General features: G+C 37.8%; 2 protein-coding genes across 2 annotated transcripts in view; both read right to left on the bottom strand.

Moving 5' to 3' along the window:
* Positions 1–124: 124 nt before the first annotated feature.
* On the bottom strand, positions 125–15,991 carry LOC145769017 (uncharacterized). Its single transcript, XM_082580616.1, has 30 exons — positions 15,929–15,991; positions 12,290–12,397; positions 12,073–12,180; positions 11,467–11,629; positions 11,200–11,363; positions 10,869–10,973; positions 10,641–10,760; positions 9,606–9,713; positions 9,390–9,497; positions 8,784–8,946; positions 8,517–8,680; positions 8,187–8,291; positions 7,959–8,078; positions 6,924–7,031; positions 6,707–6,814; positions 6,101–6,263; positions 5,834–5,997; positions 5,503–5,607; positions 5,275–5,394; positions 4,241–4,348; positions 4,024–4,131; positions 3,418–3,580; positions 3,151–3,314; positions 2,821–2,925; positions 2,593–2,712; positions 1,558–1,665; positions 1,341–1,448; positions 735–897; positions 468–631; positions 125–241 (listed from the first exon to the last, which is right to left on the bottom strand). Exons 1-30 carry the CDS (start codon positions 15,989–15,991, stop codon positions 125–127), a joined length of 3,795 nt encoding a protein of 1,264 aa, XP_082436742.1.
* Positions 15,992–16,144: 153 nt separating this feature from the next.
* The window catches only part of LOC145769016 (uncharacterized), a 33,167-nt gene continuing 30,909 nt past the window's right edge, over positions 16,145–18,402 (bottom strand). Inside the window, exons 43-47 of the mRNA XM_082580615.1 lie at positions 17,577–17,684; positions 17,360–17,467; positions 16,754–16,916; positions 16,487–16,650; positions 16,145–16,261 (exon numbers count right to left, since the gene is read on the bottom strand). Coding sequence (XP_082436741.1) covers positions 16,145–16,261; positions 16,487–16,650; positions 16,754–16,916; positions 17,360–17,467; positions 17,577–17,684 — 660 coding nt within the window. The remainder of the gene's footprint in view (positions 16,262–16,486; positions 16,651–16,753; positions 16,917–17,359; positions 17,468–17,576; positions 17,685–18,402) is intronic.

Here is an 18,402-nt window from a genome sequence, read left to right as displayed (position 1 = left end):
CGTCTCTCTTATCTTTCTGATATTCAATCTATATAAAAGAATCTTTTCAGCAAAAGTTCATTTTGATCTGATAAACAAAAACTTGTTGCATTGTTTGTCAATCAAGACAACTTTCAAACATCGCTCATCCACTTACATCACTTGCTATTTTAGCGCTTTCTTTCGCTCTGATCAACTCAGGAGTGTCGCCAGGAAGATTGTGATGTTGCAACATCTTTTCAGCGTCTTTCACATAATCAATCTGAAACAAAAGTAAATCAAATCTATTGTCGAGCCAATTCACAATAAAACTACAAAAAAATATACTGTAACATTTTCAAATGCTCGGGCACTTGTTCAATCCCATGCTGCCAAATTGTTGTAGCAACAGAAAATGGCAATGACTTCTTTGGATTCATGTCACTTCCAAGTAAATTACTTTCCGAGATAGACAATTCATTGCTAATTGACTTCAATTTTCAACTTACACTACTAGCCAAATCGGTTGCTTTTTTGTGGTGTTCATGTTCAGGATAACCAATAGCAGGATCAACCGGTCCCTTGCCAACAATCTCTTCTTTATATTGTTTCTTGTATGGATGGGTTGAAACTTTCTGTTGCGCAGTTACAGCATGGGCAAGCTCTTGTATGTCTAAAATCATAAAACGCATTAATTAATCGTTACGGCTTCGAAGAAACAAGCACTCAACGATTAGGTAAAAGTTTCGACTTGATGATAACAACAGATGTCCGACCTGCTCCGATCTGAACGTTTTTGTGCATTTCCTTCGATTTTTCTGTGTACAATTTCTTGCTTTGTACCGGTCGAAGCTCTTTCGATAAAACCATCTCTGGTGTTTCTGGAATCTCAGTGTGATTTCTTCCTCTGTTCTTTTCATATTCTTCTTTGTATTTTGCCTGAAAAGCATAAAAAGTTTACGATTTCATGTAGCTTTGTTTCATCATCTCTAAGTCTTTACTCATACTTACAGTAGGCCTACATTACTGAACATCATTGGTTCTTGAACTTAATTGTTTTGGTGTGACTCTTTCTGATAGTTTGCCAAAGTTAAGGTAATCAAATGTCAAGGTTTACTAAGTGAAGCAAAGCAGCGAATTGTTAGTTTTGAACAAAACCTTTATGAAAAAGTTTGCAGTAGTATATTCTGCACTCGGCTTCTTTGTACAAAATAAAGTTTGATTTTAGAAAATCAGTTACCAGCACCTATCGAATCTAAGAAAAAGAAAACAGACTCATCTCCCGTGAATTTAACACACATCGCGGGTACACTGTCAATCTCAAAGGCAAAACATTTTCACTCAGCCTGGATAAATAATCCTCTTTGAATATTAGAACTTACATCCGATAGAGATTTCTCTCCTTCCTTCATGGTTTTATATTCTTCAGTATCAGTAACTTTGTATTTGTTCTTATCCTTTGTTTGTTCATAGTCTTCTTTGTAAGGAACCTGTTGCAAGATGATTTGTATCAAGTCAGCGTATAACAATGGTTTAATGTTATTTTTTACACTGTCTATCCAATCATATTACAAATGCAAGCTATGACGTGTTTCTTACATCGCCAGTTGCTTTCTTAACATCAGCAGCTATTTCATAGGCCGGAGTGATATGAACAGGATAGTAGATGTTTTGCTTGTCGCTTTCCCAGTCTTCTTTGTACGCGGCCTAAAAGAATACAAAATATATTGAGCTGTGACTTTGATGCAATGGTGCAGGCGGAAAGAACAATGTTTCAGCAAGCTTTAATTGACGCAGTTTCCTATCGAAGCTGCAAGTCCTACTCAAATCAATAATAGCTTTATCTCAGTTTAAAGCAACACGCATTAAAATAGTTTGACGTTTATGAGCCAACTACAGTAAATGTATCAACAGTCAAATTAAGATTTCTGCTCAAAACATAAGCCTGCCATCAATTAGCAGACCGATTGCGTGTCACAGAACAAAAAAAAGGCTCGTTCTGTTGCAATTTCACATTTGTAAGAAATACTGAATGTGGAGTGGCATGTTATGGTGCCGAGGAACAGTCCGAAGACCATTTAATCAATGATTTCACTATCTTATAGCCACCGAATAGAGCAGAAGTTCTCAGTGTCTCCGATGATGAATCCAAAGATCACATACTCCAGTATCCTTTCTGGTTCCAGGACAGTACGAGAAATATCGATAGCTTGGTGTGGTAAAATGATGGACATTTGGTCCCAGAAGCTCAAACAAAGACGATAAAAACTACTGTATAGTCTATATGCGACAATTTAAGATCGAGTGAAAAGAATTGAGAGAATCAAAACGAAGGAGAGTTGGGTGGAAGAATGCTATCCAGTACGTTAAAGGAGTAATTTCAAATGCGATAGACTTTTCTTTTTTGATGATGGGATGCGTCCGAACGGTATCATTAATCTTAATGAACTTAGAGTGATCATCAACGACAGATTCGAGTTTTGAATGGTAATCTTCTGTATTCGGAATCGCAGTTTCAAATTTCAAATGGGTATGATACCAGAGAAAGATGTAGTTGCATCAGATCAGAAGAGAGGAATTTTAAACTTAGCGATGCTGAAAGAAAAGATAGTAACAATCACTTTGCCAACTCACATCATCAGTCAGGGCGGCTGCTTTAATTCCTTGTTGCACAACGGGATGATCTTTGCTATCCATTGTTTGGAATCCACGATAGGCATCAATTACGTCTCTCTTATCTTTCTGATATTCAATCTATATAAAAGAATCTTTTCAGCAAAAGTTCATTTTGATCTGATAAACAAAAACTTGTTGCATTGTTTGTCAATCAAGACAACTTTCAAACATCGCTCATCCACTTACATCACTTGCTATTTTAGCGCTTTCTTTCGCTCTGATCAACTCAGGAGTGTCGCCAGGAAGATTGTGATGTTGCAACATCTTTTCAGCGTCTTTCACATAATCAATCTGAAACAAAAGTAATTCAATCTATTGTCGAGCCAATTCACAATAAAACTACAAAAAAATATACTGTAACATTTTCAAATGCTCGGGCACTTGTTCAATCCCATGCTGCCAAATTGTTGTAGCAACAGAAAATGGCAATGACTTCTTTGGATTCATGTCACTTCCAAGTAAATTACTTTCCGAGATAGACAATTCATTGCTAATTGACTTCAATTTTCAACTTACACTACTAGCCAAATCGGTTGCTTTTTTGTGGTGTTCATGTTCAGGATAACCAATAGCAGGATCAACCGGTCCCTTGCCAACAATCTCTTCTTTATATTGTTTCTTGTATGGATGGGTTGAAACTTTCTGTTGCGCAGTTACAGCATGGGCAAGCTCTTGTATGTCTAAAATCATAAAACGCATTAATTAATCGTTACGGCTTCGAAGAAACAAGCACTCAACGATTAGGTAAAAGTTTCGACTTGATGATAACAACAGATGTCCGACCTGCTCCGATCTGAACGTTTTTGTGCATTTCCTTCGATTTTTCTGTGTACAATTTCTTGCTTTGTACCGGTCGAAGCTCTTTCGATAAAACCATCTCTGGTGTTTCTGGAATCTCAGTGTGATTTCTTCCTCTGTTCTTTTCATATTCTTCTTTGTATTTTGCCTGAAAAGCATAAAAAGTTTACGATTTCATGTAGCTTTGTTTCATCATCTCTAAGTCTTTACTCATACTTACAGCAGGCCTACATTACTGAACATCATTGGTTCTTGAACTTAATTGTTTTGGTGTGACTCTTTCTGATAGTTTGCCAAAGTTAAGGTAATCAAATGTCAAGGTTTACTAAGTGAAGCAAAGCAGCGAATTGTTAGTTTTGAACAAAACCTTTATGAAAAAGTTTGCAGTAGTATATTCTGCACTCGGCTTCTTTGTACAAAATAAAGTTTGATTTTAGAAAATCAGTTACCAGCACCTATCGAATCTAAGAAAAAGAAAACAGACTCATCTCCCGTGAATTTAACACACATCGCGGGTACACTGTCAATCTCAAAGGCAAAACATTTTCACTCAGCCTGGATAAATAATCCTCTTTGAATATTAGAACTTACATCCGATAGAGATTTCTCTCCTTCCTTCATGGTTTTATATTCTTCAGTATCAGTAACTTTGTATTTGTTCTTATCCTTTGTTTGTTCATAGTCTTCTTTGTAAGGAACCTGTTGCAAGATGATTTGTATCAAGTCAGCGTATAACAATGGTTTAATGTTATTTTTTACACTGTCTATCCAATCATATTACAAATGCAAGCTATGACGTGTTTCTTACATCGCCAGTTGCTTTCTTAACATCAGCAGCTATTTCATAGGCCGGAGTGATATGAACAGGATAGTAGATGTTTTGCTTGTCGCTTTCCCAGTCTTCTTTGTACGCGGCCTAAAAGAATACAATATATATTGAGCTGTGACTTTGATGCAATGGTGCAGGCGGAAAGAACAATGTTTTAGCATGCTTTAATTGACGCAGTTTCCTTTCGAAGCTGCAAGTCCTACTCAAATCAATAATAACTTTATCTCAGTTTAAAGCAACACGCATTAAAATAGTTTGACGTTTATGAGCCAACTACAGTAAATGTATCAACAGTCAATTAAGATTTCTGCTCAAAACATAAGCCTGCCATCAATTAGCAGACCGATTGCGTGTCACAGAACAAAAAAAAGGCTCGTTCTGTTGCAATTTCACATTTGTAAGAAATACTGAATGTGGAGTGGCATGTTATGGTGCCGAGTAACAGTCCGAAGACCATTTAATCAATGATTTCACTATCTTATAGCCACCGAATAGAGCAGAAGTTCTCAGTGTCTCCGATGATGAATCCAAAGATCACATACTCCAGTATCCTTTCTGGTTCCAGGACAGTACGAGAAATATCGATAGCTTGGTGTGGTAAAATGGTGGACATTTGGTCCCAGAAGCTCAAACAAAGACGATAAAAACTACTGTATAGTCTATATGCGACAATTTAAGACCGAGTGAAAAGAATTGAGAGAATCAAAACGAAGGAGAGTTGGGTGGAAGAATGCTATCCAGTACGTTAAAGGAGTAATTTCAAATGCGATAGACTTTTCTTGTTTGATGATGGGATGCGTCGGAACGGTATCATTAATCTTAATGAACTTAGAGTGATCATCAACGACAGATTCGAGTTTTGAATGGTAATCTTCTGTATTTGGAATCGCAGTTTCAAATTTCAAATGGGTATGATACCAGAGAAAGATGTAGTTGCATCAGATCAGAAAAGAGGAATTTTAAACTTAGCGATGCTGAAAGAAAAGATAGTAACAATCACTTTGCCAACTCACATCATCAGTCAGGGCGGCTGCTTTAATTCCTTGTTGCACAACGGGATGATCTTTGCTATCCATTGTTTGGAATCCACGATAGGCATCAATTACGTCTCTCTTATCTTTCTGATATTCAATCTATATAAAAGAATCTTTTCAGCAAAAGTTCATTTTGATCTGATAAACAAAAACTTGTTGCATTGTTTGTCAATCAAGACAACTTTCAAACATCGCTCATCCACTTACATCACTTGCTATTTTAGCGCTTTCTTTCGCTCTGATCAACTCAGGAGTGTCGCCAGGAAGATTGTGATGTTGCAACATCTTTTCAGCGTCTTTCACATAATCAATCTGAAACAAAAGTAAATCAAATCTATTGTCGAGCCAATTCACAATAAAACTACAAAAAAATATATTGTAACATTTTCAAATGCTCGGGCACTTGTTCAATCCCATGCTGCCAAATTGTTGTAGCAACAGAAAATGGCAATGACTTCTTTCGATTCATGTCACTTCCAAGTAAATTACTTTCCGAGATAGACAATTCATTGCTAATTGACTTCAATTTTCAACTTACACTACTAGCCAAATCGGTTGCTTTCTTGTGGTGTTCATGTTCAGGATAACCAATAGCAGGATCAACCGGTCCCTTGCCAACAATCTCTTCTTTATATTGTTTCTTGTATGGATGGGTTGAAACTTTCTGTTGCGCAGTTACAGCATGGGCAAGCTCTTGTATGTCTAAAATCATAAAACGCATTAATTAATCGTTACGGCTTCGAAGAAACAAGCACTCAACGATTAGGTAAAAGTTTCGACTTGATGATAACAACAGATGTCCGACCTGCTCCGATCTGAACGTTTTTGTGCATTTCCTTCGATTTTTCTGTGTACAATTTCTTGCTTTGTACCGGTCGAAGCTCTTTCGATAAAACCATCTCTGGTGTTTCTGGGATCTCAGTGTGATTTCTTCCTCTGTTCTTTTCATATTCTTCTTTGTATTTTGCCTGAAAAGCATAAAAAGTTTACGATTTCATGTAGCTTTGTTTCATCATCTCTAAGTCTTTACTCATACTTACAGTAGGCCTACATTACTGAACATCATTGGTTCTTGAACTTAATTGTTTTGGTGTGACTCTTTCTGATAGTTTGCCAAAGTTAAGGTAATCAAATGTCAAGGTTTACTAAGTGAAGCAAAGCAGCGAATTGTTAGTTTTGAACAAAACCTTTATGAAAAAGTTTGCAGTAGTATATTCTGCACTCGGCTTCTTTGTACAAAATAAAGTTTGATTTTAGAAAATCAGTTACCAGCACCTATCGAATCTAAGAAAAAGAAAACGGACTCATCTCCCGTGAATTTAACACACATCGCGGGTACACTGTCAATCTCAAAGGCAAAACATTTTCACTCAGCCTGGATAAATAATCCTCTTTGAATATTAGAACTTACATCCGATAGAGATTTCTCTCCTTCCTTCATGGTTTTATATTCTTCAGTATCAGTAACTTTGTATTTGTTCTTATCCTTTGTTTGTTCATAGTCTTCTTTGTAAGGAACCTGTTGCAAGATGATTTGTATCAAGTCAGCGTATAACAATGGTTTAATGTTATTTTTTACACTGTCTATCCAATCATATTACAAATGCAAGCTATGACGTGTTTCTTACATCGCCAGTTGCTTTCTTAACATCAGCAGCTATTTCATAGGCCGGAGTGATATGAACAGGATAGTAGATGTTTTGCTTGTCGCTTTCCCAGTCTTCTTTGTACGCGGCCTAAAAGAATACAATATATATTGAGCTGTGACTTTGATGCAATGGTGCAGGCGGAAAGAACAATGTTTTAGCATGCTTTAATTGACGCAGTTTCCTTTCGAAGCTGCAAGTCCTACTCAAATCAATAATAGCTTTATCTCAGTTTAAAGCAACACGCATTAAAATAGTTTGACGTTTATGAGCCAACTACAGTAAATGTATCAACAGTCAAATTAAGATTTCTGCTCAAAACATAAGCCTGCCATCAATTAGCAGACCGATTGCGTGTCACAGAACAAAAAAAAGGCTCGTTCTGTTGCAATTTCACATTTGTAAGAAATACTGAATGTGGAGTGGCATGTTATGGTGCCGAAGAACAGTCCGAAGACCATTTAATCAATGATTTCACTATCTTATAGCCACCGAATAGAGCAGAAGTTCTCAGTGTCTCCGATGATGAATCCAAAGATCACATATTCCAGTATCCTTTCTGGTTCCAGGACAGTACGAGAAATATCGATAGCTTGGTGTGGTAAAATGATGGACATTTGGTCCCAGAAGCTCAAACAAAGACGATAAAAACTACTGTATAGTCTATATGCGACAATTTAAGATCGAGTGAAAAGAATTGAGAGAATCAAAACGAAGGAGAGTTGGGTGGAAGAATGCTATCCAGTACGTTAAAGGAGTAATTTCAAATGCGATAGACTTTTCTTTTTTGATGATGGGATGCGTCCGAACGGTATCATTAATCTTAATGAACTTAGAGTGATCATCAACGACAGATTCGAGTTTTGAATGGTAATCTTCTGTATTCGGAATCGCAGTTTCAAATTTCAAATGGGTATGATACCAGAGAAAGATGTAGTTGCATCAGATCAGAAGAGAGGAATTTTAAACTTAGCGATGCTGAAAGAAAAGATAGTAACAATCACTTTGCCAACTCACATCATCAGTCAGGGCGGCTGCTTTAATTCCTTGTTGCACAACGGGATGATCTTTGCTATCCATTGTTTGGAATCCACGATAGGCATCAATTACGTCTCTCTTATCTTTCTGATATTCAATCTATATAAAAGAATCTTTTCAGCAAAAGTTCATTTTGATCTGATAAACAAAAACTTGTTGCATTGTTTGTCAATCAAGACAACTTTCAAACATCGCTCATCCACTTACATCACTTGCTATTTTAGCGCTTTCTTTCGCTCTGATCAACTCAGGAGTGTCGCCAGGAAGATTGTGATGTTGCAACATCTTTTCAGCGTCTTTCACATAATCAATCTGAAACAAAAGTAATTCAATCTATTGTCGAACCAATTCACAATAAAACTACAAAAAAATATACTGTAACATTTTCAAATGCTCGGGCACTTGTTCAATCCCATGCTGCCAAATTGTTGTAGCAACAGAAAATGGCAATGACTTCTTTGGATTCATGTCACTTCCAAGTAAATTACTTTCCGAGATAGACAATTCATTGCTAATTGACTTCAATTTTCAACTTACACTACTAGCCAAATCGGTTGCTTTTTTGTGGTGTTCATGTTCAGGATAACCAATAGCAGGATCAACCGGTCCCTTGCCAACAATCTCTTCTTTATATTGTTTCTTGTATGGATGGGTTGAAACTTTCTGTTGCGCAGTTACAGCATGGGCAAGCTCTTGTATGTCTAAAATCATAAAACGCATTAATTAATCGTTACGGCTTCGAAGAAACAAGCACTCAACGATTAGGTAAAAGTTTCGACTTGATGATAACAACAGATGTCCGACCTGCTCCGATCTGAACGTTTTTGTGCATTTCCTTCGATTTTTCTGTGTACAATTTCTTGCTTTGTACCGGTCGAAGCTCTTTCGATAAAACCATCTCTGGTGTTTCTGGAATCTCAGTGTGATTTCTTCCTCTGTTCTTTTCATATTCTTCTTTGTATTTTGCCTGAAAAGCATAAAAAGTTTACGATTTCATGTAGCTTTGTTTCATCATCTCTAAGTCTTTACTCATACTTACAGTAGGCCTACATTACTGAACATCATTGGTTCTTGAACTTAATTGTTTTGGTGTGACTCTTTCTGATAGTTTGCCAAAGTTAAGGTAATCAAATGTCAAGGTTTACTAAGTGAAGCAAAGCAGCGAATTGTTAGTTTTGAACAAAACCTTTATGAAAAAGTTTGCAGTAGTATATTCTGCACTCGGCTTCTTTGTACAAAATAAAGTTTGATTTTAGAAAATCAGTTACCAGCACCTATCGAATCAAAGAAAAAGAAAACAGACTCATCTCCCGTGAATTTAACACACATCGCGGGTACACTGTCAATCTCAAAGGCAAAACATCTTCCCTCAGCCTGGATAAATAATCCTCTTTGAATATTAGAACTTACATCCGATAGAGATTTCTCTCCTTCCTTCATGGTTTTATATTCTTCAGTATCAGTAACTTTGTATTTGTTCTTATCCTTTGTTTGTTCATAGTCTTCTCTGTAAGGAACCTGTTGCAAGATGATTTGTATCAAGTCAGCGTATAACAATGGTTTAATGTTATTTTTACAATGTCTATCCAAGCATATTACAAATGCAAGCTATGACGTGTTTCTTACATCGCCAGTTGCTTTCTTAACATCAGCAGCTATTTCATAGGCCGGAGTGATATGAACAGGATAGTAGATGTTTTGCTTGTCGCTTTCCCAGTCTTCTTTGTACGCGGCCTAAAAGAATACAAAATATATTGAGCTGTGACTTTGATGCAATGGTGCAGGCGGAAAGAACAATGTTTCAGCAAGCTTTAATTGACGCAGTTTCCTATCGAAGCTGCAAGTCCTACTCAAATCAATAATAGCTTTATCTCAGTTTAAAGCAACACGCATTAAAATAGTTTGACGTTTATGAGCCAACTACAGTAAATGTATCAACAGTCAAATTAAGATTTCTGCTCAAAACATAAGCCTGCCATCAATTAGCAGACCGATTGCGTGTCACAGAACAAAAAAAAGGCTCGTTCTGTTGCAATTTCACATTTGTAAGAAATACTGAATGTGGAGTGGCATGTTATGGTGCCGAGGAACAGTCCGAAGACCATTTAATCAATGATTTCACTATCTTATAGCCACCGAATAGAGCAGAAGTTCTCAGTGTCTCAGATGGTGAATCCAAAGATCACATACTCCAGTATCCTTTCTGGTTCCAGGACAATACGAGAAATATCGATAGCTTGGTGTGGTAAAATGATGGACATTTGGTCCCAGAAGCTCAAACAAAGACGATAAAAACTACTGTATAGTCTATATGCGACAATTTAAGATCGAGTGAAAAGAATTGAGAGAATCAAAACGAAGGAGAGTTGGGTGGAAGAATGCTATCCAGTACGTTAAAGGAGTAATTTCAAATGCGATAGACTTTTCTTGTTTGATGATGGGATGCGTCGGAACGGTATCATTAATCTTAATGAACTTAGAGTGATCATCAACGACAGATTCGAGTTTTGAATGGTAATCTTCTGTATTTGGAATCGCAGTTTCAAATTTCAAATGGGTATGATACCAGAGAAAGATGTAGTTGCATCAGATCAGAAAAGAGGAATTTTAAACTTAGCGATGCTGAAAGAAAAGATAGTAACAATCACTTTGCCAACTCACATCATCAGTCAGGGCGGCTGCTTTAATTCCTTGTTGCACAACGGGATGATCTTTGCTATCCATTGTTTGGAATCCACGATAGGCATCAATTACGTCTCTCTTATCTTTCTGATATTCAATCTATATAAAAGAATCTTTTCAGCAAAAGTTCATTTTGATCTGATAAACAAAAACTTGTTGCATTGTTTGTCAATCAAGACAACTTTCAAACATCGCTCATCCACTTACATCACTTGCTATTTTAGCGCTTTCTTTCGCTCTGATCAACTCAGGAGTGTCGCCAGGAAGATTGTGATGTTGCAACATCTTTTCAGCGTCTTTCACATAATCAATCTGAAACAAAAGTAAATCAAATCTATTGTCGAGCCAATTCACAATAAAACTACAAAAAAATATACTGTAACATTTTCAAATGCTCGGGCACTTGTTCAATCCCATGCTGCCAAATTGTTGTAGCAACAGAAAATGGCAATGACTTCTTTGGATTCATGTCACTTCCAAGTAAATTACTTTCCGAGATAGACAATTCATTGCTAATTGACTTCAATTTTCAACTTACACTACTAGCCAAATCGGTTGCTTTTTTGTGGTGTTCATGTTCAGGATAACCAATAGCAGGATCAACCGGTCCCTTGCCAACAATCTCTTCTTTATATTGTTTCTTGTATGGATGGGTTGAAACTTTCTGTTGCGCAGTTACAGCATGGGCAAGCTCTTGTATGTCTAAAATCATAAAACGCATTAATTAATCGTTACGGCTTCGAAGAAACAAGCACTCAACGATTAGGTAAAAGTTTCGACTTGATGATAACAACAGATGTCCGACCTGCTCCGATCTGAACGTTTTTGTGCATTTCCTTCGATTTTTCTGTGTACAATTTCTTGCTTTGTACCGGTCGAAGCTCTTTCGATAAAACCATCTCTGGTGTTTCTGGAATCTCAGTGTGATTTCTTCCTCTGTTCTTTTCATATTCTTCTTTGTATTTTGCCTGAAAAGCATAAAAAGTTTACGATTTCATGTAGCTTTGTTTCATCATCTCTAAGTCTTTACTCATACTTACAGTAGGCCTACATTACTGAACATCATTGGTTCTTGAACTTAATTGTTTTGGTGTGACTCTTTCTGATAGTTTGCCAAAGTTAAGGTAATCAAATGTCAAGGTTTACTAAGTGAAGCAAAGCAGCGAATTGTTAGTTTTGAACAAAACCTTTATGAAAAAGTTTGCAGTAGTATATTCTGCACTCGGCTTCTTTGTACAAAATAAAGTTTGATTTTAGAAAATCAGTTACCAGCACCTATCGAATCTAAGAAAAAGAAAACAGACTCATCTCCCGTGAATTTAACACACATCGCGGGTACACTGTCAATCTCAAAGGCAAAACATTTTCACTCAGCCTGGATAAATAATCCTCTTTGAATATTAGAACTTACATCCGATAGAGATTTCTCTCCTTCCTTCATGGTTTTATATTCTTCAGTATCAGTAACTTTGTATTTGTTCTTATCCTTTGTTTGTTCATAGTCTTCTTTGTAAGGAACCTGTTGCAAGATGATTTGTATCAAGTCAGCGTATAACAATGGTTTAATGTTATTTTTTACACTGTCTATCCAATCATATTACAAATGCAAGCTATGACGTGTTTCTTACATCGCCAGTTGCTTTCTTAACATCAGCAGCTATTTCATAGGCCGGAGTGATATGAACAGGATAGTAGATGTTTTGCTTGTCGCTTTCCCAGTCTTCTTTGTACGCGGCCTAAAAGAATACAAAATATATTGAGCTGTGACTTTGATGCAATGGTGCAGGCGGAAAGAACAATGTTTCAGCATGCTTTAATTGACGCAGTTTCCTATCGAAGCTGCAAGTCCTACTCAAATCAATAATAGCTTTATCTCAGTTTAAAGCAACACGCATTAAAATAGTTTGACGTTTATGAGCCAACTACAGTAAATGTATCAACAGTCAAATTAAGATTTCTGCTCAAAACATAAGCCTGCCATCAATTAGCAGACCGATTGCGTGTCACAGAACAAAAAAAAGGCTCGTTCTGTTGCAATTTCACATTTGTAAGAAATACTGAATGTGGAGTGGCATGTTATGGTGCCGAGGAACAGTCCGAAGACCATTTAATCAATGATTTCACTATCTTATAGCCACCGAATAGAGCAGAAGTTCTCAGTGTCTCCGATGATGAATCCAAAGATCACATACTCCCAGTGGCGCGGGAACTATTTTTCTCTAGGGGGGGCTGAAGATGCCGTAGTGTTGTCAGCTTCTGGGGGGCTTCGCCCCCCAGACCCCCCTTATATGGGTCAGCATTTAAAAGTGGTAGTAACCTATAAGCATTCGGTCCCCTCCGGTGTAAGATACGACGCCAAAACACATACATTGTAAATTATGACAAATGAAAAACGGCAACAACAAAGCAACTGTTCAGAAAATTCAAATGAAAACGTACAAATTAGAAAGTGATTTGAAAACGATAGTTTGTGGAAGTGAGTTCTCACACGCTTCTGAAGATTGCTTTTCGCTCAGGTGTTTTCTCTATGAACTGTGTCATGAGTTCTTTGACATCGACAGTGTCCAAAATGTTTTGGTGGACATGCATCAACGCAAGATGAGTAGCCTAAGTCTTTTTTGTGTGATTGAGCTTCTCAACCACGTTTTCAAGCGTCTTAGAGCAGAAAAAGAACGTTCTGATGATGCAGGGAGGCAAAGGCAGAGCTCCACAAATTTTCGCAATTCTTTGAAAAGATCTAGTGTTTGAGGATTTAGTCAGGCCCGGATTTGGGGGGGGCAGAGGATGAAGGGGGCCCCCCGACGTGGAAAAAATGTAATTTTGTGTTATTTTTTTCTTTTAGCCTTTGATGTTTCTACAGAATTCTGTGCAGTGCAGGATTAATGCTACTGTAGACGTAGTAGTTTTTCGCCGGGGGCCCCCCGATGTAAAAGTGCTCCGGGCCCCACATCATCTAAATCCGGTCCTGGATTTAGTTGTGAGAGTATCTCAGCAACCTTTCGAACGGAGTTTGCGGTTTTTCCACTTACAACTTCGCTGAACAAGGAAAGTTCCGTTTTTAGGCGATCTTTTCTGATGGCATCGGATAAGCTGTTCTCAGTAGCCTATCGAAGAATATCAGAAGCCTATCAGTAGCCTATCAGAAGAAGAAGTAGCCTATCAGATCTTTCCTCACCATTTGCACAGCTCAGAAGGGCCTTCTATCTGTTGGCTGCTGTAAGCAGATCCGCCTGGTCGAATCTTCGATCAAGCTCAGCTTGAACCAAATCAAGGGCTTCAATGTAGCCTATTACTGTTTCCACGCTCTTTCTCCCGCAGACGACAAACCATCGGATTCTTCTGTGTTTCGAAACCTTGCTGGAGTTTTGCCCACTCGGGGATCCTTTGGCGTTTTTAGGTTATCGGCAAACGTAAAGACGTTCGCTGCATCCATAAGCTTGGAAATGGATTCATCTTTTCTGAGATTTTTGATCCGTTCGCGGAGAATGGTGATGGATTTCAAAACTGAAGAAGCAGAAATCTTCTTGTTTTGGAGCTGTCTTGCGACGGCTTCTGCAGGCTGATAAACTTCACCACTGCAGGTAATCGCAATATAAAGCCGCATCGTGCGTACTTGTTTTACAAAGCCGAATATTTTTGCACGTACGTCTCCTCGCATTGCACTATATCTTCTGTCATGTCGGTCAGTCATTGCGACAGGGTAGGGTATCACTTAACAACACGAGCGAGGCAAAAGCACCAACGAGTAGGACGCAAACCCAGCAAATTGCAGGCAACTTCATCGGAACCAAAAAGCGACATGAATGAAGATTTACGCATAGACGATTCACGAATTACAACTGCAACACTTTGAACGAAGTTAGGGATGGTAGAAGTAGGGGATTGCTCACTCAAAAGTAAGGTGGACAACTGGAGGGTCACAATGTTATGACAAAAATTGATGCAACTACAGCTTGTGGTCTACTGCCATATGTCGCATACTCACGTGCAGTTTATATGACCTGCCCACGTGTGTACAAAGTGTGTATCGCCAAAATAAATGTAGGAAATATGTGATATCATGTTCATTTAATAGTATTCAAGTCATGATAATGCAGGAGTAGACTTCACGCAACACCGGCAACGGTAAGTAGCCTCACACTGCTGTAGTGAGGTTTTGCAGATTTTTTAGCACCCAAAATTTTAACCAAATATAGCAATTCATTTGATGAGAATAAATTTACCTAATAGTAAAGAAAACGTTGTGCAGTTCTGTTAATTTTTAAACTTCTTAGTGACCCTCCAGCTGTCCATTTCGTAGGAAAAATCATGAAAGTGAGTCGTCCCGGTATTCTACTGTCCCTAAACGAAGTTTAAGGCATCGGCAATAAGCCTCGCTTCCTTTACAACGTCTTGCAAAATCAAATTGAGAGCATGATTACTGCAGTGAATGTATACCGATCCAGGGCATAATGCTTTAAGTTTGGCCCGCACTCACTTCTAGCAACCAGACATACTGTATTTGCTGCACCGTCAAGACAGTAGCCTTGAAGGCGTTCAATCGGCAAATTCAGCAGGGAAAACAAATCGGTAGGCTAATACACGAAAACAACGTTTCCGATTTCGAATCGGGAGCATTATAAAACCCAAGAAAAACGTTTTGCAACACGATTACTGAAAATATGTTATGTAACTGAAATTGTCAGAATTTTCTAGGGGGGGCTGAAGCAATTATCGAAATTTCCAGGGGGGGCTGAAATAGCTCTAGGGGGGGCTGCAGCCCCTTGAGCACCCCTACTTCCCGCGCCCTTGCATACTCCAGTATCCTTTCTGGTTCCAGGACAGTACGAGAAATATCGATAGCTTGGTGTGGTAAAATGATGGACATTTGGTCCCAGAAGCTCAAACAAAGACGATAAAAACTACTGTATAGTCTATATGCGACAATTTAAGATCGAGTGAAAAGAATTGAGAGAATCAAAACGAAGGAGAGTTGGGTGGAAGAATGCTATCCAGTACGTTAAAGGAGTAATTTCAAATGCGATAGACTTTTCTTGTTTGATGATGGGATGCGTCCGAACGGTATCATTAATCTTAATGAACTTAGAGTGATCATCAACGACAGATTCGAGTTTTGAATGGTAATCTTCTGTATTCGGAATCGCAGTTTCAAATTTCAAATGGGTATGATACCAGAGAAAGATGTAGTTGCATCAGATCAGAAATGAGGAATTTTAAACTTAGCGATGCTGAAAGAAAAGATAGTAACAATCACTTTGCCAACTCACATCATCAGTCAGGGCGGCTGCTTTAATTCCTTGTTGCACAACGGGATGATCTTTGCTATCCATTGTTTGGAATCCACGATAGGCATCAATTACGTCTCTCTTATCTTTCTGATATTCAATCTATATAAAAGAATCTTTTCAGCAAAAGTTCATTTTGATCTGATAAACAAACACTTGTTGCATTGTTTGTCAATCAAGACAACTTTCAAACATCGCTCATCCACTTACATCACTTGCTATTTTAGCGCTTTCTTTCGCTCTGATCAACTCAGGAGTGTCGCCAGGAAGATTGTGATGTTGCAACATCTTTTCAGCGTCTTTCACATAATCAATCTGAAACAAAAGTAATTCAATCTATTGTCGAACCAATTCACAATAAAACTACAAAAAAATATACTGTAACATTTTCAAATGCTCGGGCACTTGTTCAATCCCATGCTGCCAAATTGTTGTAGCAACAGAAAATGGCAATGACTTCTTTGGATTCATGTCACTTCCAAGTAAATTACTTTCCGAGATAGACAATTCATTGCTAATTGACTTCAATTTTCAACTTACACTACTAGCCAAATCGGTTGCTTTTTTGTGGTGTTCATGTTCAGGATAACCAATAGCAGGATCAACCGGTCCCTTGCCAACAATCTCTTCTTTATATTGTTTCTTGTATGGATGGGTTGAAACTTTCTGTTGCGCAGTTACAGCATGGGCAAGCTCTTGTATGTCTAAAATCATAAAACGCATTAATTAATCGTTACGGCTTCGAAGAAACAAGCACTCAACGATTAGGTAAAAGTTTCGACTTGATGATAACAACAGATGTCCGACCTGCTCCGATCTGAACGTTTTTGTGCATTTCCTTCGATTTTTCTGTGTACAATTTCTTGCTTTGTACCGGTCGAAGCTCTTTCGATAAAACCATCTCTGGTGTTTCTGGAATCTCAGTGTGATTTCTTCCTCTGTTCTTTTCATATTCTTCTTTGTATTTTGCCTGAAAAGCATAAAAAGTTTACGATTTCATGTAGCTTTGTTTCATCATCTCTAAGTCTTTACTCATACTTACAGTAGGCCTACATTACTGAACATCATTGGTTCTTGAACTTAATTGTTTTGGTGTGACTCTTTCTGATAGTTTGCCAAAGTTAAGGTAATCAAATGTCAAGGTTTACTAAGTGAAGCAAAGCAGCGAATTGTTAGTTTTGAACAAAACCTTTATGAAAAAGTTTGCAGTAGTATATTCTGCACTCGGCTTCTTTGTACAAAATAAAGTTTGATTTTAGAAAATCAGTTACCAGCACCTATCGAATCTAAGAAAAAGAAAACAGACTCATCTCCCGTGAATTTAACACACATCGCGGGTACACTGTCAATCTCAAAGGCAAAACATTTTCACTCAGCCTGGATAAATAATCCTCTTTGAATATTAGAACTTACATCCGATAGAGAATTCTCTCCTTCCTTCATGGTTTTATATTCTTCAGTATCAGTAACTTTGTATTTGTTCTTATCCTTTGTTTGTTCATAGTCTTCTTTGTAAGGAACCTGTTGCAAGATGATTTGTATCAAGTCAGCGTATAACAATGGTTTAATGTTATTTTTTACACTGTCTATCCAATCATATTACAAATGCAAGCTATGACGTGTTTCTTACATCGCCAGTTGCTTTCTTAACATCAGCAGCTATTTCATAGGCCGGAGTGATATGAACAGGATAGTAGATGTTTTGCTTGTCGCTTTCCCAGTCTTCTTTGTACGCGGCCTAAAAGAATACAATATATATTGAGCTGTGACTTTGATGCAATGGTGCAGGCGGAAAGAACAATGTTTTAGCATGCTTTAATTGACGCAGTTTCCTTTCGAAGCTGCAAGTCCTACTCAAATCAATAATAGCTTTATCTCAGTTTAAAGCAACACGCATTAAAATAGTTTGACGTTTATGAGCCAACTACAGTAAATGTATCAACAGTCAAATTAAGATTTCTGCTCAAAACATAAGCCTGCCATCAATTAGCAGACCGATTGCGTGTCACAGAACAAAAAAAAGGCTCGTTCTGTTGCAATTTCACATTTGTAAGAAATACTGAATGTGGAGTGGCATGTTATGGTGCCGAGGAACAGTCCGAAGACCATTTAATCAATGATTTCACTATCTTATAGCCACCGAATAGAGCAGAAGTTCTCAGTGTCTCCGATGGTGAATCCAAAGATCACATACTCCAGTATCCTTTCTGGTTCCAGGACAGTACGAGAAATATCGATAGCTTGGTGTGGTAAAATGATGGACATTTGGTCCCAGAAGCTCAAACAAAGACGATAAAAACTACTGTATAGTCTATATGCGACAATTTAAGACCGAGTGAAAAGAATTGAGAGAATCAAAACGAAGGAGAGTTGGGTGGAAGAATGCTATCCAGTACGTTAAAGGAGTAATTTCAAATGCGATAGACTTTTCTTTTTTGATGATGGGATGCGTCCGA

The sequence above is a fragment of the Aplidium turbinatum genome, chromosome 4, assembly GCF_918807975.1.
Source record: "Aplidium turbinatum chromosome 4, kaAplTurb1.1, whole genome shotgun sequence".
NCBI lineage: Eukaryota > Metazoa > Chordata > Ascidiacea > Aplousobranchia > Polyclinidae > Aplidium > Aplidium turbinatum.
The sequence above is the reverse complement of the archived record's forward strand: the minus strand, read 5'-3'. Positions and strand labels throughout refer to the sequence as shown.

Excerpts from the sequence above, each read along its gene's own strand:
- LOC145769017 (XM_082580616.1), bottom strand. The coding sequence starts at position 15,991 with ATGGATAGCAAAGATCATCCCGTTGTGCAACAAGGAATTAAAGCAGCC. Across the intron at positions 12,181-12,289 it reads TTAAGAAAGCAACTGGCGAT|GTTCCTTACAAAGAAGACTA; the intron begins GTAAGAAACACG and ends ATCTTGCAACAG. Across the intron at positions 898-1,340 it reads GAGAGAAATCTCTATCGGAT|GCAAAATACAAAGAAGAATA; the intron begins GTAAGTTCTAAT and ends TATGCTTTTCAG.